At 38.5% G+C, this 22,744-nt stretch overlaps 2 protein-coding genes and 1 long non-coding RNA gene across 4 annotated transcripts; 2 read left to right on the top strand and 1 right to left on the bottom strand.

Moving 5' to 3' along the window:
- The first annotated feature begins 2,871 nt into the window (after positions 1-2,871).
- LOC145500863 (histamine H2 receptor-like) lies at positions 2,872-4,254 on the top strand. The gene has a single exon (XM_081480398.1). The coding sequence runs from the start codon at positions 3,358-3,360 to the stop codon at positions 4,252-4,254; it is 897 nt and encodes a 298-aa protein (XP_081336524.1). The 5' UTR covers positions 2,872-3,357.
- A 4,473-nt stretch (positions 4,255-8,727) lies between these two features.
- On the top strand, positions 8,728-21,086 carry LOC145499772 (uncharacterized). Of its 2 annotated transcripts, none has more exons than XR_014050981.1 (3): positions 8,728-9,266; positions 15,547-15,618; positions 15,881-21,086. It is a non-coding gene; the product is annotated as an uncharacterized LOC145499772 (long non-coding RNA). The 2 variants fall into 2 exon arrangements; XR_014050982.1 differs by having other exon boundaries at positions 15,878-21,086.
- Positions 11,601-14,579, bottom strand: LOC145499768 (zinc finger protein 862-like). Its single transcript, XM_081479297.1, has one exon. The coding sequence runs from the start codon at positions 12,792-12,794 to the stop codon at positions 11,601-11,603; it is 1,194 nt and encodes a 397-aa protein (XP_081335423.1). The 5' UTR covers positions 12,795-14,579.
- Positions 21,087-22,744: the final 1,658 nt, after the last annotated feature.

The following is a 22,744-nucleotide window of genomic DNA, read 5'->3' as shown; positions in this document are numbered from 1 at the left end:
AAACGTTTTGTGCGGGAAATATTTTCAGTCTGTGATTGTTACATTCGCTCATTGCATGTTTTTTCTTTGAACGTTTTTATGGAGTTTCTATAGAAATTCTTTTGTTTTCAGATCAAGAAGCAAAATAAAAATGGTATTAAACTTATCTAGATGCCATCATATTATTTTCTCGTTACTTTTTGGTGCAATGCACGTTTTCTAGACAGTCCAAGATGGAAATTCACCAACATTATTTAAGTCAGTAGTTATTTAGCGTCATAGAATTTTAACACTTCGTTTTCAATTACATTTGTCATTTTTCCATTAGGCCAATATTATATCTCTCTTTGAAGTTTGACTGGTTTTCATTTACACTGAGTCTATTTACCAGGATCTAAAGTTTCCTATCAAGGTGGGTTGAAGTCTATGCCAAATGGATGATAATGTCCACTGTCACTTAAAACAGATTAATATCATGGAAAGTGAATTTCTTTTTTGTGTGCAGCTAATTGAATATAGAGACGTGATGGTGATGTAGTAGATCTGAACGCCATACGTTGCGTTTTACGTCCCCCTTGCACTAAAATTGTTGTAAAATATTGAGGCGCTTACATGCAACAATAGTGACGTGTTCTCAACGATGTTATAAATTTATGTCGGCTCAGCAGAAAGGAACGTTTTCCTTCGAGAAAAGGAAAATATTTCCATTTTTAGATTATTTCTAACTTAACTTATTTAGGTTCTTTACCCGTCTTCTGCTATTCACAAATAGATGACAAGACATCCCGAAAAAAGCAATTTGTATTGAATGGAAAATTGAACTTAACGTAACACAAAAAAACTTGCTCATTATTAGCCGCTATTATTTGCTTCTATCCATATCAGTCTATCTTTTTATAGAGGTGCATTACTTTTGTAAGATAGATTTTCGTTCTAACTACTAAACTCGTCTTTCTCTTTACAGCAAAGATTTATCAGATCTTTTAACGCGAAGACTCACCAGAGAGAGCATCTTGTTTACAACTGGGTAAGTTGAAGGAGTTTAAACTTATTTTCACTTATCTTCCCAATATTTGTTCTGGTAACTGTTTTCGTAGAAGTTTGGAAGAACTTTAATTGTTTACTGCTGAGCTTTATAATCTTTGTTTTTACAATGCTATAACAATCACTCTTTGAGAAAGTTTGAAAATAAATAGATACAATATATCTAGTGGATAAGTTATCAAGATTATTTTCCCGATTCTACGCCATTTAGGACGGTCGCTTCTTGCGTATTTGCTTTCTATTTTATATCAATTAACTTATTGTATCATTTTCTTTACAGTGTGTATTTATTCTCCAACGAGAAATTCAAGGGGAGAGCCTCGACTAAGGTAGGTTTGAGAGTTGTTTCAACTGTTCTTTTGATACAAGTGCGGAGAAAGACATGATTGACCATCACAGTTAAACACACAACTTAAGCAGTTGTGAAATCATAGCCTGGAAAAAATTCAGATTCAGCCTTGAACGGGGTTCCAACCCGTGACCTCTGTGATACCGGTGCAGTGCTCTACCAGATGAACCATCAAGCCAACTGGGAGCTGTTCCCTTTTTGATACTTAACCTAAAATATATTGTTGTTATGCTTTGCCGTTGAGTTTTCCCAATGTTACGGATGTTCTCTCTTCCAGAATGTTTCATAATTAAGTCCATTTGAACATTATAATACCAAGAAAAGCGTTACTCAATTCTTTGTGCGCGATTAGACGTATCTACACGTTGTGGGGTGTGAATGGTTTAAATTCTTAGTTCAAGTTAAACAGCATTATATCATCAATGTTACAACAGGAGCATTTTAGCCTGAAAAAGATAAACAACAGCATCGTTATTTTTAATTCAGATTCTGATTCGACTGAAGAGGCTATCCAATAGAACATTTAAAAGAAAAAATAGCACTAGTGATGGCATCAACGCTGATCGGGCGAAAAGATGACTCTGAAGGCGAGAAGTTACACGACTTTTGCGGAGAAAAGGAAAGACAGAATAGAGCGTTGTACTGGTCTCTGAGCTGTGTAATAACCGCTTTATTTGGTGTACAATAGCAAAGATTTCTTTCAACTACACCTGACAATCTCCCATTGTCAGTAAACTTTGTAACCTGTTAAAGTTAAAGTAAGCTTTCTTTTTGATTTAGAGAAATAGCAAACTTGATTTAATCTTTATACAACTTCTACATTTTTGTGGAGTGAAATCTTGTAAATATATGACCCAAATTTCCTTTCTTTAAGGAGGCTGAACATAGTTTTCGATACCTGTGTTTCATTCATCTTTTTCTCTAAAACCCTTGATCTCTCGGTCACCAAAAATGGCACTAAGCAAGTTAACAACACAAACTTAAGTTTTTTGATAGTCAAGCTGACGTATGTGCCGTTGCCATGGCAACACGAAAAAATAAACAGGCCTTTAAAATCGGTTTTGTTTATTTGTAGAAAATCTAGTCATTAGATTTTCTTTATAATTTGCATGCAACAAGCTTGTAACGATTCTCACAAGTTAACACCATTTTGCTAATAATTTAACAGAGAGATCTTTAATTATCCCTTGTTGAAGGTTTACTGGAATATCTAGAGTTTCCTTTGTTAAAGTTCAATTATTTTCGATACTGCAGTTACTAATTTCCTAAAGTATTTTCGCGCCAAATTTCGTGAAATTCTAATGAGTGGGTCTCGAGAAATAGGCGTATTTCCGAAAGTACAAATTTTCATTCAATCGCAATTTTTTGACTTACTACGCATGCGCTACATTTAACTGGGTTCTTTCGGTAACAAAGAAAAAGCTGAGAATTGTCGAGTTCTTTGCATCTTTACCTTTCCTAATATATATTTGCGATAAAAGACTAAAGCCATCAATACACTGTGTTCAATTATAGAGAAAAATAGCACGGATACTGCGGGTGTTGAGTAAATAAAATGATCGCTTTATTGACGGCATGTTTGTTTTTTGCAATCCTTGTGCGCGCGCTGAATTGCATCAACAAAAGCGCGCGCGAAAACTGTGTTCGGCCACCTCAAGGCCCCGAAATTTAAGCATACGCTTTCGGTATTTAGGGCGTACATCAAATTATTTATAACAAACATATCAACAGACATATTAAAAACTACAACAGACCTAATTATTGAAAGCAACATATTAAAAACGGCTTTTTAACACCTCGAAAGCCTAGGAATTACAGCACATGCTCTCGAAAATAAAATCTGCACATTTATGCAAGCTTTTCTTCCCTGGTAATTGCATGTCTTACACAAGCAGAAAAAGAACCTGGCAATAATAATTCATTTCTTTCCACAGGCAGACGAGTAATTACTTCTAACAGTAATACGAAAAGGACAGAGCTTTGAGATGTTGTCTTTATCTGACTGCATACCCTGGATGACTGTGGGCCTAGCCGAGTGTGTTGCTATAGTAACACTCAACCTCTGTACCATAATTGTTTTTATAAGAAACCGTAATCTCCGCAAGCGTAGCATGTACCTGGTGATAAATTTGGCAGTTATAGATATGTTTGTTGGAGGAGCTGTTCTATATGTTCTGTTCTATCGTCCTGGAGCAGCCTGTAATCTGTGGAAGTGGCATTCAATTGAAGATGGCACATATTATTTTACAAAAGTATTCGTGAGGATGTTTGTCTTTAGTTCGTTAACAAACATTGCCATCGTTGCTTTAGAACGGGTGCACGCGACTTTCTTCCCGTTTAGGCATCATGTGCTAAAAAAATGGGTATCTCGATTAATAATTGCCGCTGTTTGGGTTACATCTGGGTTGGTAACAATAGCTTACATACTTCTCCTACAGTTTGATAAACTCTATCACGGTCTTTACTTGCATGTTACATTTTTTTTAATTTGCCTTTTGATCATTTGTGTTTCTTACTCATCCATTGTTATTAAAGTCCGTTGTGGAGCGCAGCCTCAACACCATGGTGCAGCCAGTAGAGAAAGAAAACTGACCATGACATTGTTGATTGTGACTGTTGTATCTCTTCTGTTGTACCTGCCACGCGTTATAATGAATTATGTCGTTTTTATTACTAAATTTAAAATATTGCAGTCTCCGTCCTTTTCAGCGAATTTTCATTTAAATTCTGCACTGTTGGTTTTATTTTATGCAAACTCTCTTGTAAATCCCATATTATACACTCTCCGTTTGCCAGAATACAGATCAGCTTTACTTGCTCTCTTCCGCAAACGACCTCAGCAGCAAAGACAACTTACGGTTTTTCCTCTTCGTGACATGTAACGGAGATACTATAAAAAGCTATTCCAATTTCTGTGTTTAGCTTTCTTGTTTTCAAACATTACATTAACGCCACATTTTATAGATGAACGAGCATGATGAGAGAACAAAACAATTATCGTCGTGAGAAAGTCTGAGTACAGCAGATGAACATACAATGGAATCCGTATTTTTTGAACCTCCAATGGAAACGAAGATCGGTGCGAAAAATCGCAGAGTTTGAGAAATCGGAGGTAGAGGTATAGTGTTGGAATGAGTAGTGGGAAACGACTTTTGGTTTGAGTTATCGGGAGGTTTGAAAAAATGGGATTCGAGAAATCGCGATTCCACTGTAGTTTAAAGGAAAATAAATAAGATGCTGCGCTCTAGGAAAAAAAGTAGAGCAGGTGTTTTATTGTCTATATCTTGAGTTTCAGCGTAGCTGACTAAAATTGATGTTAAGTTAATTGACGATTTAATTTACAGTCATGTTTTGCCATCTTGAGTGCGATTATGGTATTGCGATTTTCTAGCACTCAACATTTGAACGTCAATTAGTTTATAGTCTACATGACTCGGTAGAGAACGATTTGGTTAAATTAGGTAGTAAATCTACAAGGCGATGAATCTTGTGTAATTGAGTCTGAAGATGGTATGAATTAATACCGAAATGTGATATCGTTAATTTTCCTTGCATCTGCTGTCTATATATAATTAGTCACAATGCAGTTACTCGGATTAGCCTTTATCCTTTATGTAAATAACAAGCTTATGCATATTACAACGTAAAGAGGCCCTTCATTTCAAGGGAGTTTCGCGTTCGGAAATAGAACACTTCAAACTCGTTCCGAGGGCGCCTTTTAAAGTTTCGGAAGAGCGGGAAAAGCCATAAAGAAAAAATAGTGAAATGCAAACGAACAAACAAAGAATTCCAACAAAACAAATACAATTTCCACAAAGAATTTTGAGCAGAAATCTTTTGGGGGGTTTACATAGCCGGCATTTTCTCCATCGGAATTTATTCCTACTGAATTACTTTATTTCGTTTATATTATCAAAGGACCAATGACATAGCAGAACGTAACGGCAAGGACTAGAGTCTTTGTCTGTCCTTCCACTTTCGAAGGGAAAAGCGTCCAAGGTTGAATGATGGTATAATACATTTTAAATGATAATATGAAAATTTGATAGATCTTTAAAATCATACTTAGTGCTATATAACATATTAGATTATGATAAAGATAAATAAAAGTATCAGTGATGCTACGAATTGACTTTCTCTTTGTTTGGATTTGTTATTTAAAAGTTATTAAGAAACCGATTTTTTTTTTGACAACAACTGCAATTCAGACGCGCACCTTAACCCTGCAGTCATCTCCTTTAGTGACTCAAACCTTTTTACACTATTATAGATGGCATATGGATCCACCGGAAGTTGAAAACGCATGATGAACAAAATACTTCACAACAGTTTCATGTTCTATTGTAAATAATCGATGTACGGGTGAAGTTGGGAGGGCAAGAAAGAAGTTTAAGAAAATGCCGGAAAATTCCGGTTATAAGACCTCCTCCGATGGTTTACATGCATGTTGTGCGTTTGTATTTCATAATGAAAAAAAACTAGATTTCTCAGAAGATCTTTCGCAGCTACTCTGCGAGCAGAGTCGTTTCGGATCTTATTCGTAACCTATTCGCATTCGATCTAACGGCGCTGAGTCGCGTAAAGCAGACTACGCTTTTGTCTTCAGGCGAGAAAAAAAACTTGTAGGGCAAGGCGACGAGAAGTTTACAAGGTAGAGTGGCTCAAATATCGAGAATGAGGAGATCCATCGGAGCAATGCAGCTCATGTAGTGGAGGTTTGCCAGTTCTTGTATCTTATACAGTATGTGTCTTAGCGGTGAACCAATAAACCAGACGAGACATATGTTTAGCACATCATGTTATGAAGACTCGAAGACTGGAACAATTTGATAAAAACTTAACTAGTGAGCAGCACTCTGCGAACTGTAGTTGTATAACTTCTTTATTTCTCCTACGCGTTTCGTGTGACTAACGCACACGCCGTCAGGGAATTTAACAATACAACACGAAGCGCCTGTATATATACCTAACTCGTACAAGAGTTTACATTTCGTAGGAACACACCTACGGATATACAGATAGGAATGACAAACTCCGCGGTAATGCGTCTAGAAAACAGGCGGTAAATTTCGGCAAGGTGTGACATATTTTGTGCGTGAGATAATTTTGGGGCCCACAGTTTTAGATTTTTTTTTTTTTTTTGGAATTTCTAGCTTAGCGACCGGGCCATCGTGACAAAGTCGCCTCCAACCGCCCTGTGCCTCTCTACGGTTGGAAGCGACTTTGTCAAGAAATTCAAATCGTGTGGCCAAGATAATCGGTTACGGATCGAGACGGAGCAAAAAATTGAAAGCAAGAGCTGGAAAACCAGCTATTCTCGGGTGGTTAAGACAAACTTTGGAACCTTGGGAGAAAGCGAATGGGAAGAAGAGTTATCGACGGCTGCCATGAGGCAATTTTGACGAGATTAGACCATTTTTGTGGAATTTACGGGGCTTTGAGTGCGGGCCGTCTGGCGAGTGGGTCGCCCGCCTAAGTTTCGTTTCTCTTTAGCGGAAGCAAACCGCCAGAAAGTAAAACTCGCCTAAATGGCTCTAAACCACCTCCATGAACCAAGAGACATCAAAATAACGCAATGCAAACATAAGGTAAGCCATTTTATTCCAATTATGTCCTACACGTAGCATTTAGAGTAATTTCTAAACTAAATCGTGATGACCTTGGTTCTCAGTGTAATCGACAGGGGAAAAAAAAAATTGAACGCTCGGTTTCGAGCTTGCTGGCCGAAATATGGCCCCACTTAATTTCAACGCTGAAAAAGTAGCCCAGACCGGCTTACGTGCACCTCGATTTGGACAAACTTAGGCTTGATTTCCAAGAACTTGGACGATATTTCCCAGTCCCAGGAAACTCTAAACTAAATCGTGACGACCTTGGTTTTCAGTGAAATCGCCAGGGGAACAATAACGGCTCGGTTTGGAGCTTACTGACCGAAATATAGCCCCACTTATATAAGAGTCTGTTTTTTACTTATTATCCAGTTTATTTAAGGGATATGTTAACTGTACGTACCTCATCCTATAATCTGCGTGGCAATTATATTCTGGACCTTCCTAAAGCAAAAACAACTACTTATGGTCTGCACTCTTTTTCATACTTAGCTAGTAAAATATGGAACTCTCTCCCGGACACTTACAGGACATCTGATTTTCTTCAATTCAAGCAAAAGATCGTTAAATATGAGGCTTTTCCACAGTGTAAATATATATAGTGTATAAATGATAATAGAATTGTAATTGTATTTCATTTTATTTTATTTTATCTATTTACTTTTTCTTTCTAATATTTATTTCTCTCGAAGATAGTAGCTAACAAGCTACTCTGTAAATTCGAGGTTAAATAAAGTATATGTATGTATGTACTTAATTTCAGCACTGAAAAAGTAGCCAAAACCGGCTTACGCGCTCCATGATTTTGACCAACTTAGGCTTGATTTCCAAGAACTTGGACGATATTTCCCAGTCCCTGGGACTCCAAACTAAATCGTTATGACCTTGGTTTTAGATGAAATCGCAAGGGAAAAATAATTGAACGCTCGGTTTCGAGCTTGCTGGCCAAAATATAGCCCCACTTAATTTAAACACTAAAAAAGTAGTGCAGACCGGCTTACGCGCAGCTTGATTCTGACAAACCTAGGCTTAATTTCCAAGAACTTGGACGATATTTCTAAGTCCCACGGACTCTAAACTTAATCGTGATGACCTTGGTTCTTAGTGAAATCACCAGGGGAAAAATAATTGAACGCTCGGTTTCGAGCTTGCTGGCCGAAATATACGCCCGACTTAATTTTAACACTGAAAAAGTAGCCGAGACCGGCTTACGCGCAGCTTGATTTTGACCAACTGAGGCTTCATTTCCAAGAACTTGGACGATATTTTCCAGTCCCAGGGACTCTAAACTAACTCGTGATGACCTTGGTTTTCAGTAAAATCGCCAGAAAAAAAATAATTGAACGCTCAGTTTCGAGCTACCTGGCCGAAATATAGTCCCACTTAATTTTGACGCTAAGAGAGTAGCCCAGACCGTGCTTACGCGCACCTTGATTTTGACCAACTTAGGCTTGATTTCCAAGAACTTAGACGATATTTCCCAGTCCCAGGGACTCTAAACTATTTTGTGATGACCTTGGTTTTCAATAAAATCGCCACGTCAAAAATAATCAAACGTTCGGTTTCGAGCCTGTTGGCCGAAATATAGCCTGACTTAATCTTAACACTGAAAAAGTAGCCGAGACCGGCTTACGCGCAGCTTGATTTTGACCAACTTAGGCTCGCCCAACAATGAGGAACATAATTATTAAGAGATAGGAAACATGTACTCTGTTTCTATCAAATCATAGAAACACGAGTGGAAGTTTGGGAGAACAAGAAATGCTGTGGGAACACGATACGTTAAGCAAGTGTTTCCACAGCTTATTTGAGTTCTCCCAAACTTTCACGAATGCTTCTATAACTTGATAGAAACGTGGAGAACATGTTTTCTATTTCTTTTAGAAAATACGGTGACGAAAAAAAGAAAAAAAACCTTGTTTACTTTGATCATCAAAATGTAAATTCTCTTTGCTTGCGCCATCATTACGTCAATAGGTGGTGCTAGTTCTGTGTTTCCATCGAGTTAGGGATACATGATTTAAAACCAATCAGCGCACATATTTTTAAGGTATTTTTCTAATACATGCTGTAGTTTTCAGGAGGATTCGAGTGTTGTGCATACATCAGTTGTACCCTCACCATACAGGGATTCATCCCTGATCAAACCCTCAGAGATCTTTGGCCAGCACAACCCCTTCGCCACACCCTGTTCTGTGCCATCTGAAACTGTAGTAAGTGGAAAAAACGCAGCACAAACTACACGCGTTGAACATTTCTTATGTCCTAGTGCTGTGGATATCCAGGTGACTTGTGGTTCCCAAGTGTTAACTTTAGACTTTAGACTTCAGTATGTCATTAAGTAACGCTTAAAATGCCATGCATTTTTCAAAAGAAATGATAAGCATCTAGTTCTGTAACAACCGCGAGTCTTTCTCTGGATAAATGCCGTTTAATAACAAAACACTTCGCCGACTACATCTGACAACGTGGTACTATATAGCGATGTATGCGCATGTGCAAAACTGAACTATACTGGAATTGTCGGAATGGTGGACTGGATATTACAAGTTCCTTGTTACATATTCAATGCATTGTGAGGCAAAAAGTGTTGGGAAGTAACAGTGTGATAAACTAGTGTTTATTGTCTTGATGTGGCATCAGATTCGTAGCCTAAAGCAGGGGTTTCATTAACATTTTCAGTAGGGGGGTTAATGGTTTTCACAGGCGGGCAAAACTTCTTAAACTGAACTTCTTCATAAGAAAACATTTCCTCTAGATGGTCATCCCCACAGCTGGTAAATTTGCCGACTGCCCAGCCCTTAATGAAACCCCTGCTGAAGTGGATGCAGAAGTCTCCTACACGTGAGGAATGTCTGCATGCAGGGAACAGTTTTTTAGAATTGCAGCAACATTTATGTTGGAAATAAGCACAACTTATGATGATATATAAATATTAGTTTAGCCAGAATAGGAACTAAAAATTACTGCACCTTTCATTAACACACCAAGTCTACTCAATCAGGGCTTTCAATAAGATTTGAAGTAGGTGTCTGCCCATATAATAGTAGGCGGCTGTGACTATTTAGGTGGCCAAAGGCCACCGTTTCTAGGGGGTCTGGGGGCATGCCCCCCCAGAAAAATTTTAAATTTAGAAGCTCGGAAAAGCAATTTCCAGTGTTCTTGGCATGAGAAAGTAAAGTTAATGATGAATATTTACCATTAAAAGAAATATATATATTTTTAATTTTTACAGACAAAAGTGAAAAGGTCAAAGGCAATGAAAAAGGTTTACTTTAAAAAAAATGAAGTCGCACTTGAGAACAATTTACACCAATTTACACCAAACATCATGACAAGCCAGTGTGGTGGTAATGCTGCGAGAAGATGCTGTCATTCAACTGAAAGTATAGCTAATTTCTTCATCAAAATCTTCACAAACGTCTTCCTCCTTAAAGAATTTTGAATTAACTTCTTTCTCCAAATCTTCAACTCCAATCCCATCTCCCATGGCATTCACTTGTTCTGGAACATCTAGTGCCAGCGGTGGCAGCATATCAACTTGGACAGCAGCATTAGAAACTGTTGGGCAGTTACTGGAAGTGGCACTTGCTGAGATTGATTTAGCAATTTTTCTACGAGCTTTCACTTTATGCCACTTTTTCACTGCTTTCTTGACCAGGCTTTCACACTCCTGTACTTCTGGCCCATTGATTGTAATATGCATTAGTGATTCCAACATATCACCTTTCAGAGAGCTTCTCAGCCTTGTTTTCAGTCGTTTGACTGCTGATGTCCCTCGCTCCGGCCAGGCGTTGCTTACTGGCAGAGACATGTACACCTCAGCAAGACGAAGAAGCTCTGGCACAAAATGACTGTAAGTCGATTGATTGGAAAGCATGTGATGTAAAAGCCAATCTGTAGGTGTTTGGGATGTCAGGTCCTTGTTCTTTGGTGGCTTAACGACATCTGCTGGCATTTCACTCTTGAGTTTTAAGATGCTGTACTTGAACTTCCGCCACTCACAAATCAATTCCTCTGTCTCCTGGACCTTTGATTCTCCAGTCTCCAGCTGATACAGATATTCTGCAAGGATCTTGATCTCTTTGTCTCCATACTCACTAAAGCTCTGATCAGACTTGGGTGGCACTGCAACTGGATCAAAGATTTTGAAACCACTCAAGATGGGAAGGCTTCCTTAAAACGGGAAGCAATATTGTCTTGCAGAGCATGGACATACTTTGAAGTCAGGTTTCTGAGAAGTGTCTCATCATGTGCTGTTAGAGGAGTCAATCCACTGTAGTGTAGTCGGCCGTCTTCAGTAAGATCTCTTCTCAAACATTCCAGGGGTGATTGTTTTTCGGCCACACTTTTCAGTTCCTCTAAAATAAATTCTACAGCAGGTGCTATGACAGCAAAGGATATGTTTCCTTTCTGAAAGGCTGACTGAGATGGCTCAGAATTGGCAGGACTTCATGAAGTAAATACACTGCTCCAAGGAATTTCTTCGACTTGATTTGAGTGATCAAGCTTATTGCAACAGGATCACTATCATTGCTGTAGATTTGCAAAGTTTGGATCAAAGGCACAAAGTTAAGAAAAATACCATCAACAGTACTTTCTGTAGACAGCCGTCTTGTTCAGGTGGCCTTCTTAACGCGCTTTACAACCCTTTTCTTTACAGAATGTGAAATCTGTAACTCTGCTGAAGCAATAACTGCTTTGGTGTATGCTGCTGTGCACTTTCCCGAGTTGTGGAAGAAAGACCATAGTTGAATCAAAACCTTTTCAACAGTCTTGATATATGAAATGTGGTCATTTGCATCCTCACATGCAAGGGCCAATCTATGGCAGATGCAATGAACATTCAATAACATCTTAGCTTCTCTCTTAAGCTTAGCAGCAACACCATTCTCCTTTCCCACCATTACAGATGCGCCATCAGTTGACAAACCTGATAATTTATTGATATCTAGGTCACAATCTAACAGCTGTTTCACAACAACTGACTTGATGGTTTGAGCATTGGCAGAAGTTGAGCTCTCTGAAATGTCATTCACAGCAAGGAAATCTGTTTTCACTTCATAGGTATCTTGGTCAACATATCTGATGAATGACACAAGCTGCTCTCTCTGGGCAATATCCATTACTTCATCGATCAAGAGACCCATGAAGCTGACTTGCTGTGCCTTCCTCACAACCTCGGATTTTACCATCTCCCCCATCAAAATAAACATTTCTATCACTGATCCTCCTGAGCGATGCTCAAAGAATTTCATATTTGATAATCCCATTTTCTCTACAACTTCCAAAAGACTGGTAAACTTTGTGTTCGCGATTTCTTCTTTCGCTATCCAGTAAAGAGCCAAGAATGCATTGAAATATACATCTTCCTTTGATTTTTCTCTTTCTTCAAACTCTTTCTGGAAGACAGAAACACGACTTAAAAGTTCTGCACTCACGGCAGCTTTATGTTGTTGTGAAGTTGGGTGTTCTTCCATGGACTTGCGTTTAAAGCGGACAGCAGGTTCAGTGTTAAACTTTTTGCTCTTGTTTTGAAGATTCGTTGCATCATGTTTTCTACACAAAAGACAAAACATTCCCCTACCTTCTACATAAACTAGCCGGTTCACACCAGTCTTTTTGCAGAAAGAGAGTTTTTTGTCAAGGATCCATTGATGCTGGAAGCGATCTTTTTGGTTTGTTGCTCGTAATCGATTCATTTCAGTTTGAGTGACAGAATTGCATCTGCTCCCTTGACATGTGTAAAAACTGTGACAGTGTACAGGTTTGTCGACTGAATTTCCAAATGATGAGTGAATAAAGTATTTCATTTCTTCGGCTAATGGCCCTTTGTCTGGCTCAGGAGTTTCGGAAGATTGCGGAGATGACGAGGCATGATCTGTGACTTCAGGTATACTTTCAGTTGGGCTGACTGGCGAAGTTTCATCTGAATCATTGGAATGTGTGGTTTTGTTTTCTGCAATTAATATTCTTAACTAAGCGAAAAACAACACAATGGGTTTATGAGAAAACAATTGCAAAGTCAAAATTTATTCAAAATACCTGTTCCAGTTCCTGGTTTCTTTGTAAAGAATGAAAACAATTCAGTCTGTCCGAGGCTGCGCTTGGCCGCCATCTTTGTTCAACCAACCACATGGTAATAGTTTGGGAGCGAGGCTAAATTTCATTAAGATACCGCTGAAAATGGCTGAGCGTTTCTCAATCAGTTGCGATCCGTCGCGGTACAGAAATCGTGTTGATATATGCTTTATTCTAAAATTCTCAAGGCAAGTGTGCACTTTATTTTATCAGATTTATTTGAACTGAAAAATGGGTAGGCTGTAAACATTTTAAGAGTTATATTTTTGAACTATTTGTTGACAAACATGGCCAAGTACTCGATGACTCGCAGCTACCGGAGCTCCAGCGGTAGCCGGCTTCTAATGAAAGCCCTGCTCAATCAATGGTTCCTTGTTTCCCTACCATCACTTATCTTATTGAACCTCTCAGGAAACAGATGTTTACATGAACTGCAGTGGTTTTAAAATATCACATCGGTGGGGTGTGATTGGTAGATTTTGTTTCATTTTGTTTGTTTCTGGTTTTGAAAGTTTTTTTTGTTTTGGTAACTTGTGGGTGGTGCGCTGGCCTCCAGATTGAGCGGTCTGGGTTCAAGCCCTGGCCGGGGACATGCGTTGCGGTCTTGGCAAAACATTTTACTCTCACAGTGCCTCTCTCCACCCAGGTGTATAAATGGGTACCAGCGAATTTTATGCTGGGGGTAACCCTGTGATGGACTAGCATCCCATCCAGGGGGGCAGTAGAAATGCTCCTAGTGGCTTCATGCTAAGAAACAGGGATCAGCTCTGGCCTGATGAGCCACTTGGCTCATGTGTGGACTTAAGGTTACAGTATACCTTCAGATCGGCAATTTTTTTCAAATTTGGATTTTTGGTTCAAAGTAATGGTCGAAGAGTAATCTCTAATTTCTGAAAACAAAATTGAAAAAAACCTAATATTGGCGGAGAAATGGAGGTTTTACGTTATGGCCGGAAGTAACAGTTCCCTCTTGATTGACAGCCCTATAACGTGTATGCAATCAACCGAGACTACTTTCGCGGGAATATTACCGATATGGATACCACGAATTGGCTGGCTACTCAGTTAATCAGCATTGTTAATCCAAGCATTTTTCGTATTAGATGTAATTCTATTAAGTTATAAGTAAACATGGACCACGGAAAACTCCGTTGACCAGTTCGAAAAAGCGAAGAATGAATGAAAATACATCATTGAGTGAAGAAGCGAAAGTTGGCCTCGCGGATGAAGCTACGGACGTATCAAGCGGGCAAAAAGATCGAGGCAAGAGAAGAGAAAGGTTGTGTAAAATTTGGGAACTCGACAGCTATAACAGCGATGTTTACAGTGACTCTTTTGTTGAGTTCGATACCGATGAATCGTCCAACTCCTTGAGATCCACTGGAATATTATCCATACACATTTGCTCTGCCGCGCTTTCTTTAGTTTGTTCTCGTCGCCCAGCTACTCTAGCGTTCGTATCCTTTTTCGTCTTCCCCATTTCGCCAAACCAGCTTCAAGAAAAACCCAGCGGCAGAAAAATTATCTCTCCGCCTTGAGTGCATTACGAAACGCAAGGTTTTTTTTTGAGATTCACGCGTAAATTTCACCGCCAGTTAATGGTAGTAAATTTTCCAAGCGCTGATTGGCTCAGTGATCTGAGAACCCAGTTGAAGGCGTTTCTGGGCGGAGTTTGTTTGCGAAGCAAGATATTTTTCTTAGCACTGTTTTCTCGAATAAATATTTTCGCCTGAAGCAGACACTTTAAAGAGTTACAACTCAAAAGGAATTTGTTTGTTTGCCCTCAAATTTGGACAGTAGCTAGATTAACATATAAAAAACAAAAAAGGTATCTGCGAATTGTTTATTTCGAAATATTTTTTCTCCGAGAGCAATTTTTGTACGATCACTTCACATTTTTAAAATCCTATTTCGAAAATGTTCTGTAACTTTTTACTACAATTGAATATGGAAAAACGCAGACACGCTTTTTTAGCCCTTTTTGTCCTGAAAGCGAGGAAAAAACTAAATTGGCGAAAAACAAAATTCGCTTTGACTTGTAGCTTCCAAAAGGTGATTAGGACGCTTGCATTTAGTGGCCGTGAAAAAATTGGCAATTCATTTTATTTCAAAATTTTGGGTATGGTTTGATAGCCAGCTCTATAAGCTTTAATTTGATATAGCGGCTTAGGTATCTACAGCTTAAACCGGACGCGCTACATCGCTTGGACGCGAGACACCCCTGAAGGTATACGGTAACCTTAAGCTACCTTAGTTCCCCAATACAAATCTCAAATCTTGTCAGTTTACAACCTTAGGAAGTAAAGTAACTATTGTACCAGGGTAGCTGATTCAGCAAGGAGGCTGGTATCTAAAGGTGCCCTGGTAAATAAAGATATGTGCAATTTAAAAATCCTATAACTATAATAAAGTACAATTTAAAAAATTCTTAATTCTAAATTCTAACCTTACTTAATATTTAACCATGGCATCTTTTCATTTCAGCGACACCGAAGAAAAGGGCATCCTATGCGCTTATTACGATTTCAAGAGACTCCTCAGAAATCAACACCAAAGGTAATATTATTATTGCTGTTTTTGTTCTCAAAGCATGCGACCGAGAACAAATCATTACAAACACCCTTCTTTCCTATTCCATTATTAGTTTGCCTGTTACAGCCTGTTTGTAGTTACTGCAATTGTACATGTATAGAAATGAGAATACTGGATTATAGTTGGTGTAATCAAGAATATTATTCTGTCCTTAGTCTAGAGACAATGTGAGTGGCTGTAATTGTTTTGTTGGTATCTATATTTCCGTTTTTGTTTATCTTAGCAGCTTGACACAGCATGGGAACAAGTAGCATGTGGCAAAACACCTGATCAACAGTTGCTTACACAGCAAGCACATCAGTTCTTGGCCAGCTACCGGCCAGCAGCTCGTACGCTACACTTCAATACAACTACAGTGGCTTAAACTGCGACACCTAGAAGATGGTTTGTCAATGATCACAAACCTGTGATGAGGATTTTTGTTAGAACTTCTGTCACCTTCTGTTATTCTAGATGGCTCTTTTCATACAAAATATTGTGTAAAAAAAAAATTGAAAACTTAAGAATGAATAATGGTCAAACCAAAGTAAGTAATGAAAAAATGCCAGATGAGATCTGTAATGGACAATTGCCTTTGATTAAGGTTCTATGTTGTCCATGTTTGTGTGTGGTATTCATTCTCTAACAAGGGCAGCGTCCTGGCTGATTACAGTACATGTATATGAAGTTTTTGTTGTAACTTGCATAAGATCTTTTTGCCGAATGTCACCAAATGAACATAATTTTATCAATTGGATGGAAAAATTCTACAGAACAAAAGAGAACCAGTATTTTGAGGGAGAAGTACAGGATCACAAAGATAGAAGAGGATTACAGTTCATGAAATTTGATCAAAATGTGTCAAGATGTCAAGAAGTAAATACTGCCTTGTAAAGTTTGTATACAAGCATACGTGTACTTATTAAAACATGATGACATATCAGCCAGGTAGTGTCCCATGTCATAAGAGTGCTGGAACATTTTCCCGGCTCTTTGTTATTGAGCCGACTTATGAGGGAGACAAAGGAGGCCATATAGGACCATGGTAATTGATATCAGTTATACAAATCATGTATGAGGGGCTTGCAGTGCAAGAACCTTAACATTGTTCAGTACACACAAACACATGTTGCCTTAAACATGGATTTTTGTTTGTTTATTTGTTGTTGTTGTTTTTTTGTTCAGTTAAGGGCAATGGTCATGAGTCACTTTTATTTTTATTGTACATTATTTCCGATATAGTGGAGTTTAATTTCGGCACGTTGATCTTTGGAACTTAAAGTCAGTGTTAACAAAACTTGTAGAAATTCAATTCAGTCTCCTTTTTGAGTACAGAAAGTACATGTAAGTGGATGTGTGTAACAATGTGAATGGAAGGAAGTGGCACAAGTACAATCCAGAAGTTCCCTGGCCTGTCTTGCCCTTAGTTTGGGACTTAGGTTAAAACAGAAATTTCCTGTGATTGCATCTTGTTGTACTGCAAATGTATGTATAAGAGAAGTCAAGTTAGAAATTTATTTCTTTTAGTCGTAATGAAAATCTTTTCTCAGTGTTTGTTTTCTCACTTTTGAGGTGGTTTTACCCGCATAGCCTTTGCAGCTGGGAAAAAAAGGAGCATTGATCTCTTTGTGTTCCTTTAGGAGAGAAGTCTAGTCTTACTCTATGCTTGTATCAGTTTTTCTCACAGGGGTAAATGGCCTTAAAATAATTCCAATGCTTATCATCGTTGGAAGAGGAGTTAAAGGGAATTCGTCCCTGTATTTGCAAAGATAGTTTTTTCATCTAAAGGGCGTGTTCAGAGGTTTAGGTTTTAAATTGTTTGAGTCCTGTTTTGAATAACCGCCCATTGGCATTATAGACCTACAAAACTTGCAAGGCAAGGAGACCATTTTGTCATGTTTGAATGAGAGAGTTGAAATAATTGGGCTAGAAATTTAACGTTTTGTATGGGAGCAATTGTGTACTAAAAAAAATCTTGTAATTGTGTAGGGTTTTGTTGCAGTGTTTTAATCATTTATTACTGTATAATATACTTGAAAGGTACACAAAAATATATAATATCAATATATATGATAATTAACTCATTCGTTTTAGGTTAAACTCCAAGATTTGTAAGCCTCTCAGTGGGGTCTAATAACATAGCAATTATTTCACAGTTGCATCATTGCAAAAAAAAAAAAAGACAAAGAAAAAAGAAAAAAGAAACAGTTGCATCGGTGGGTAGTTCAGTACAGCTAGTTAGCTAAATTTGGGAAGAATAATTTTGCCCTAATTTAGAGATGGGTGTGAGGTTTTGTGTTTCCAAAAGAGCTGCGAGAGACGATTTGTTTTCCTTCCACTCTTGATCTAGAGAGTATTTAATAGACTTGAGTTCAGTTTCACTTGATGATTTCTCCTTTCTTTATCTTCATACATTCCCAATACTTGGTCAGGAGAATGTAGTTTTTGATAGTAAAAGCTTCTTGAGAATTTTCACTTATTCTGGTTGAAAGACTACACTCTAAATGAAATGTAAATGAAGAATGATTTCGGCAATTTTTCTAGTTGTCATGGTAACAAAGTGTGTTGGTATTGTATTGAGCGTACAATCAGCAGAGGTCTTAGTGTCACAATTATAAAGAATTGAAAATCAGATAGGCCTGTGATTAAATCAAGAATTGAACGAGTTTTTAAGTTGCATGGCTGTTACGAAAATGGTAGTATAGTTTTAATACAGTCATTGATAATTGTTGATTTTAACATTGTATCCTAGTTGAAATAGAATGATTCTCGACAAAGCAAAGGTGTTCTCCCAAGTTCCCTCTCTACTTAGACTATTGTTTTGATTTCTCGAGAGTCAATCTATGTCATTGTTTTTAGTTAACGCTGTGTGTGTTGATACTAAATATCAATTGGTAGAAGAGAACTTTTTTTTTTCCAGTGGAAATGTAAGTTGCGTTATTTTTTACCAGCATTTTTTTTTCTATGTAAATACACTTCTTTTTTTACAATGTACAGAAATAAAGTATTTGAGAGTTACTTTTGGTGCTATTTTCTAGTCTTGCATTTTCTCGCTAAAGTTCATGAAATTCCATCGAGAAGATTCAGAGCCACCTTAACTTTTCGAAAATTTAAAGTGGCTCTGAACCCACTAGACAGAATTTCTTTAAATTTTGCAAAACGTTGCATCTAATATTTTTATCACAATTCCCATTATAAAGATGGCGGTCGCCGAGCTCTTTTTGAGTAATAAGCACTTTTAAAAAGCTAAAATTTAGTGTATTTTTAGAAACAGGTTATGTTTTTATGATAACCTATCATGCCATAAAAATTACTGTTGCTAGTTTACCAATGGGTGGGTATTTATGTCATACCTTTAGAGCGTTTTCACTCACGTGGCCAGCGGCCATGTAAACTTATTGGAACAAAACAAAATGTTTACATCAGAAAAAAGCTAAGTAAGTCCCACCGCTTGCAACCTCGTTCCAAGGGTCGTCTCTCTTCCTCCCTCGAGAAAGTACCCTGGTTGCGGCTGGTCACGTGTCTGCTAGCTTTTGGCAGTGCCAGAAAAATGATTGGAGGGAGGGGCAGGACAGTTAAAGTTTGTCTCCACTGAGCTCACCTACTGAGCCCAGTAGGGAGTGGAATTTGTAACTTCAGCCGAACTCACAGCGGAGGCATTGACACATTCGATATTGGAGTTCAATGCATCAAAGTTCGGCTTAAAGGTTAGCTCTGCATTTGGCTGAATTTTCCCATCGATAGTTGGACGGTCTCTGGAATTTGTGGTGGTGAAAATAATTGGCAAAGAACTTGGAAATGACGACCACAACAATAAATGAACCGCGCGGTGAATTTAATTTCATTTTTCATTCCGCAAAATCACAACGTAGGTATTTACTCGTCGTTTGTTCGCCTACAAAGGTAGTTTTGAATTTCATTGAGTTACTCCCATCGACAGTTTGACGGTCATTCCATTCTCTTGCGGCGAAAAGAAATTACGAATAACTTGACATCAGCAACGACTGAGTGCTGAATACCTTGATTAAGCAGCTTATATTTTTCGATCGGCAAAATCACAGCGGAGACATTGATGCCTTCGTGTAGAGTTTGATACGTCCAGTGTTTGGCCAAGAGACTAACTTTTAATTTGATTGAATTCATCCAATCGACAGTTTGACGGTCATTCGGTTCTCTTGCTGAGAGAAATTTTATGAAGAACTTGATAACGGCGACATCGGTCGCGCGTTTCCAAAATCCAACGGCTTTCGTTTTAAAACTGTTCTAGCGGTAAGTCCAATTTTCGGCCAAGAAACTAGCTTCTCATTTAGCTGAATGCATCCCGTCGATAAATCGACGGTTACTTAATTCTTTTGCTGTGAAAAACTGATTAAACTAATCCGAAGCAGGTTGTTGAAGGTTTTTAAAAAAGTAGTGAAAAATAAGCAAAGTTCCCTCTCAGTTAGCATCTCATACTCATAGAAGTTCAGATCATAGCGACGAAGCATTAGTCAGGCAGGATCTCTGACAATCACACTTGCTTCACGTTCAAAATAAGCAGCGCAACATTCACCTCCCTAGACAGTATTGACAAAATTTGAGTTGAGGACCCACCCTCGGTGCGGCTTTGGTTGGCATACGTAGACACGTGACCAGCCGCATCGAGGGAGGAAGAGAGGGGACCCTGGGAACGAGGTTGCGCCGCTCGATGCATGGTTTTGGGACACCAAATGCAATGTGGCTGTCGTGACCTCATATGAAAACACTTTGTTGTAGCATCAGTTGTTAAGTATGGGTTATTGACCAAGCTTGTTCGGTCAAGATGGCTGGATATTGGCCAAGTTCTGTTTTTTTGCGTGTTTCTGGACTGAGACGGAGTCGAGGTCCATAAACTCGCAAAAAAAGAACGAGGCCAATATCCAGCCATCTTGACCGAACAAGCTTGGTCAATAAAGGATTTCTTATATGGCTTTCGGGGATTTCTCCTTGCGGGACAAGGAGGGTAGTTCCGAGCGAGCAATAGAGCTCCAGCTTGCCCACGCGGGTAGCCAATTACAGCGCAGGATTTGATTCATCTTGCCCGCTCACGGAACTAGCCATATAATAAACGGTGGTACAATTCAGAGCGGAAAAAGGTAATAAGCATGCGCGAGTTTTGACTGTGGGTCAGGCCCCAGGTTAGAAAAAATGGCGGGAATTTCGCCGATCGTGTAAACGAAAAAAGTTATGAACTTTACATGCTTCCTCAATATGCCCGGTTAGCGGCAACATTTTAACGTCACTAATGGAATGCTGGTGTATTGTTTTCGTAGAGAATCAATTTTTTTGGGACAAAATTAACCTAAAGACGGTTCCCGAACCCTTTATTTTCCCTCAGTGCACAATTTCGTTGCGAAGACACATTTTATCCACAAACACTCTTTACATATTGCATACATATAAGCAACCCACTGAATATATATGCAGGAGAGTCTCTCAGCAGATAGGGGGAGACTTGTTTTCTTAACAGTGAAATACCGAAAACAATTCGCGCGTGCTCAAGTATAAATAAATCAACCAAGCGGCATCCTCGCCTACTTTATTACAGTCTGCCTCTCTTTCCAACCACTGCAGCTTGAGAAGAAACAAAACACAAACCGCGGTGATAAACATGGAACCAAAACGCATGTTAAACGAAGTTAATTTCCTTGACGTTTCGTATGTACAACATACATCTTCAGAAGTGACTGTTAACTAGATTACAATCGAAATTTAAACGCGAAGAAAAAGAAAAAGACCGGTATCTAATAATATGTAACAAGACTAATAGTCAATAACAAACAGATGAGTCTGCGGGAGAGAAAAAAAAAATTACCATAATAATAATAACAATACAAAATGCTAGTAAAGAAAAAGTTTTTCACTGCCAACGTTTTCATTCAAGGCTGGCTTTACATCACGAATTAACAATGTTTCCTTAATTTTACAATGTATATCTGACCTAACAGTTGCTAAGATATCAAAATTGTCCCATTTAATATTATGACCCGTGGAAGTAACGTGATCCGCAATGGCTGAGGTGTGACCGCCTTTAGCAAGAGCCTTAAAATGTTCAGTTTTTCTATCGTGTAGTCGACGCTTTGTTTTTCCTATGTAAAAATCATCACAGTCCCAGCAGCTTGCCTTGTAAACCACCTTAGACATCTGAGAACGGCTGAACCTGTCCTTGTACGGGAAAAAAGATTTAATTCGGCGGGTGTTTCGGAAAATTATTTTAACGTTAAAACAACCATAAAACTTATAGATACAAGATTTAAGTTGCTGGGTAATTACTTTACTTTGGAACCCTAAAAATGGTAAAACAATGAAGATTTCTCTCTTGGGAACTGTAGTGATAGGGTCTTTAGGTTTGTTTTGATGTCTATTCACTACATCGTTCATGTTGTACATGATGATACCACGGGGATAACCATTGCGTGACAATAGCTTCCTGAGACCATCCAAGGCAGACTGTAATGATGAAGACGATGAACAGATGCGAAGACAACGATAAGTAAGGGTGCGGATGAGGTTTATCTTGTACTTGCGAGGTGTGAAGGAGTCCCATTTCGTGTAAAGGCCAGTGAAAGTTTTCTTACGGTAAATGGATGTTGAGAATGAATTGTTATGGCGTTTGACAAGAACATCAAGGAATGGAAGTTCGTGATCCTGTTCAAATTCAATGGTAAATTTGATGTTGACATGTCGGTCGTTGAGATAAGAGAGAAATTTAACAGCAGCGTCCTTATTGTCAAATAAGGTGAAGGTGTCGTCAACGTATCTGAACCAAATGGTAGGACGAGCACTGTTATTCATCACCCACTTCTCCTCAAAATGACACATAAAAATATTGGCCAAGGCAGGACCCAAAGGGGAGCCCATGGCAACACCATCAATTTGATCAAAAAACTGGCCGTCAAACACAAAATGACTTTTCTTAGTGGCAAAAACAATCAAATCCCTTAAAACAGGGCGAGGTAACTTGGGTGGATCAGATAAGGCATATAATTTGTCGAGACAGATTTGTATTGTCTCTTCAAGTGGAACGTTGGTGAACAATGAACTAACATCAAAAGAGCACATAAACTTGTTGTTGTGGTTGTACATCTTGGCC

This window comes from Orbicella franksi, chromosome 10, assembly GCF_964199315.1.
Source record: "Orbicella franksi chromosome 10, jaOrbFran1.1, whole genome shotgun sequence".
In the NCBI taxonomy this organism is placed as follows: Eukaryota; Metazoa; Cnidaria; class Anthozoa; order Scleractinia; family Merulinidae; genus Orbicella; species Orbicella franksi.
This window is presented reverse-complemented; position numbering and strand designations above follow the sequence as displayed.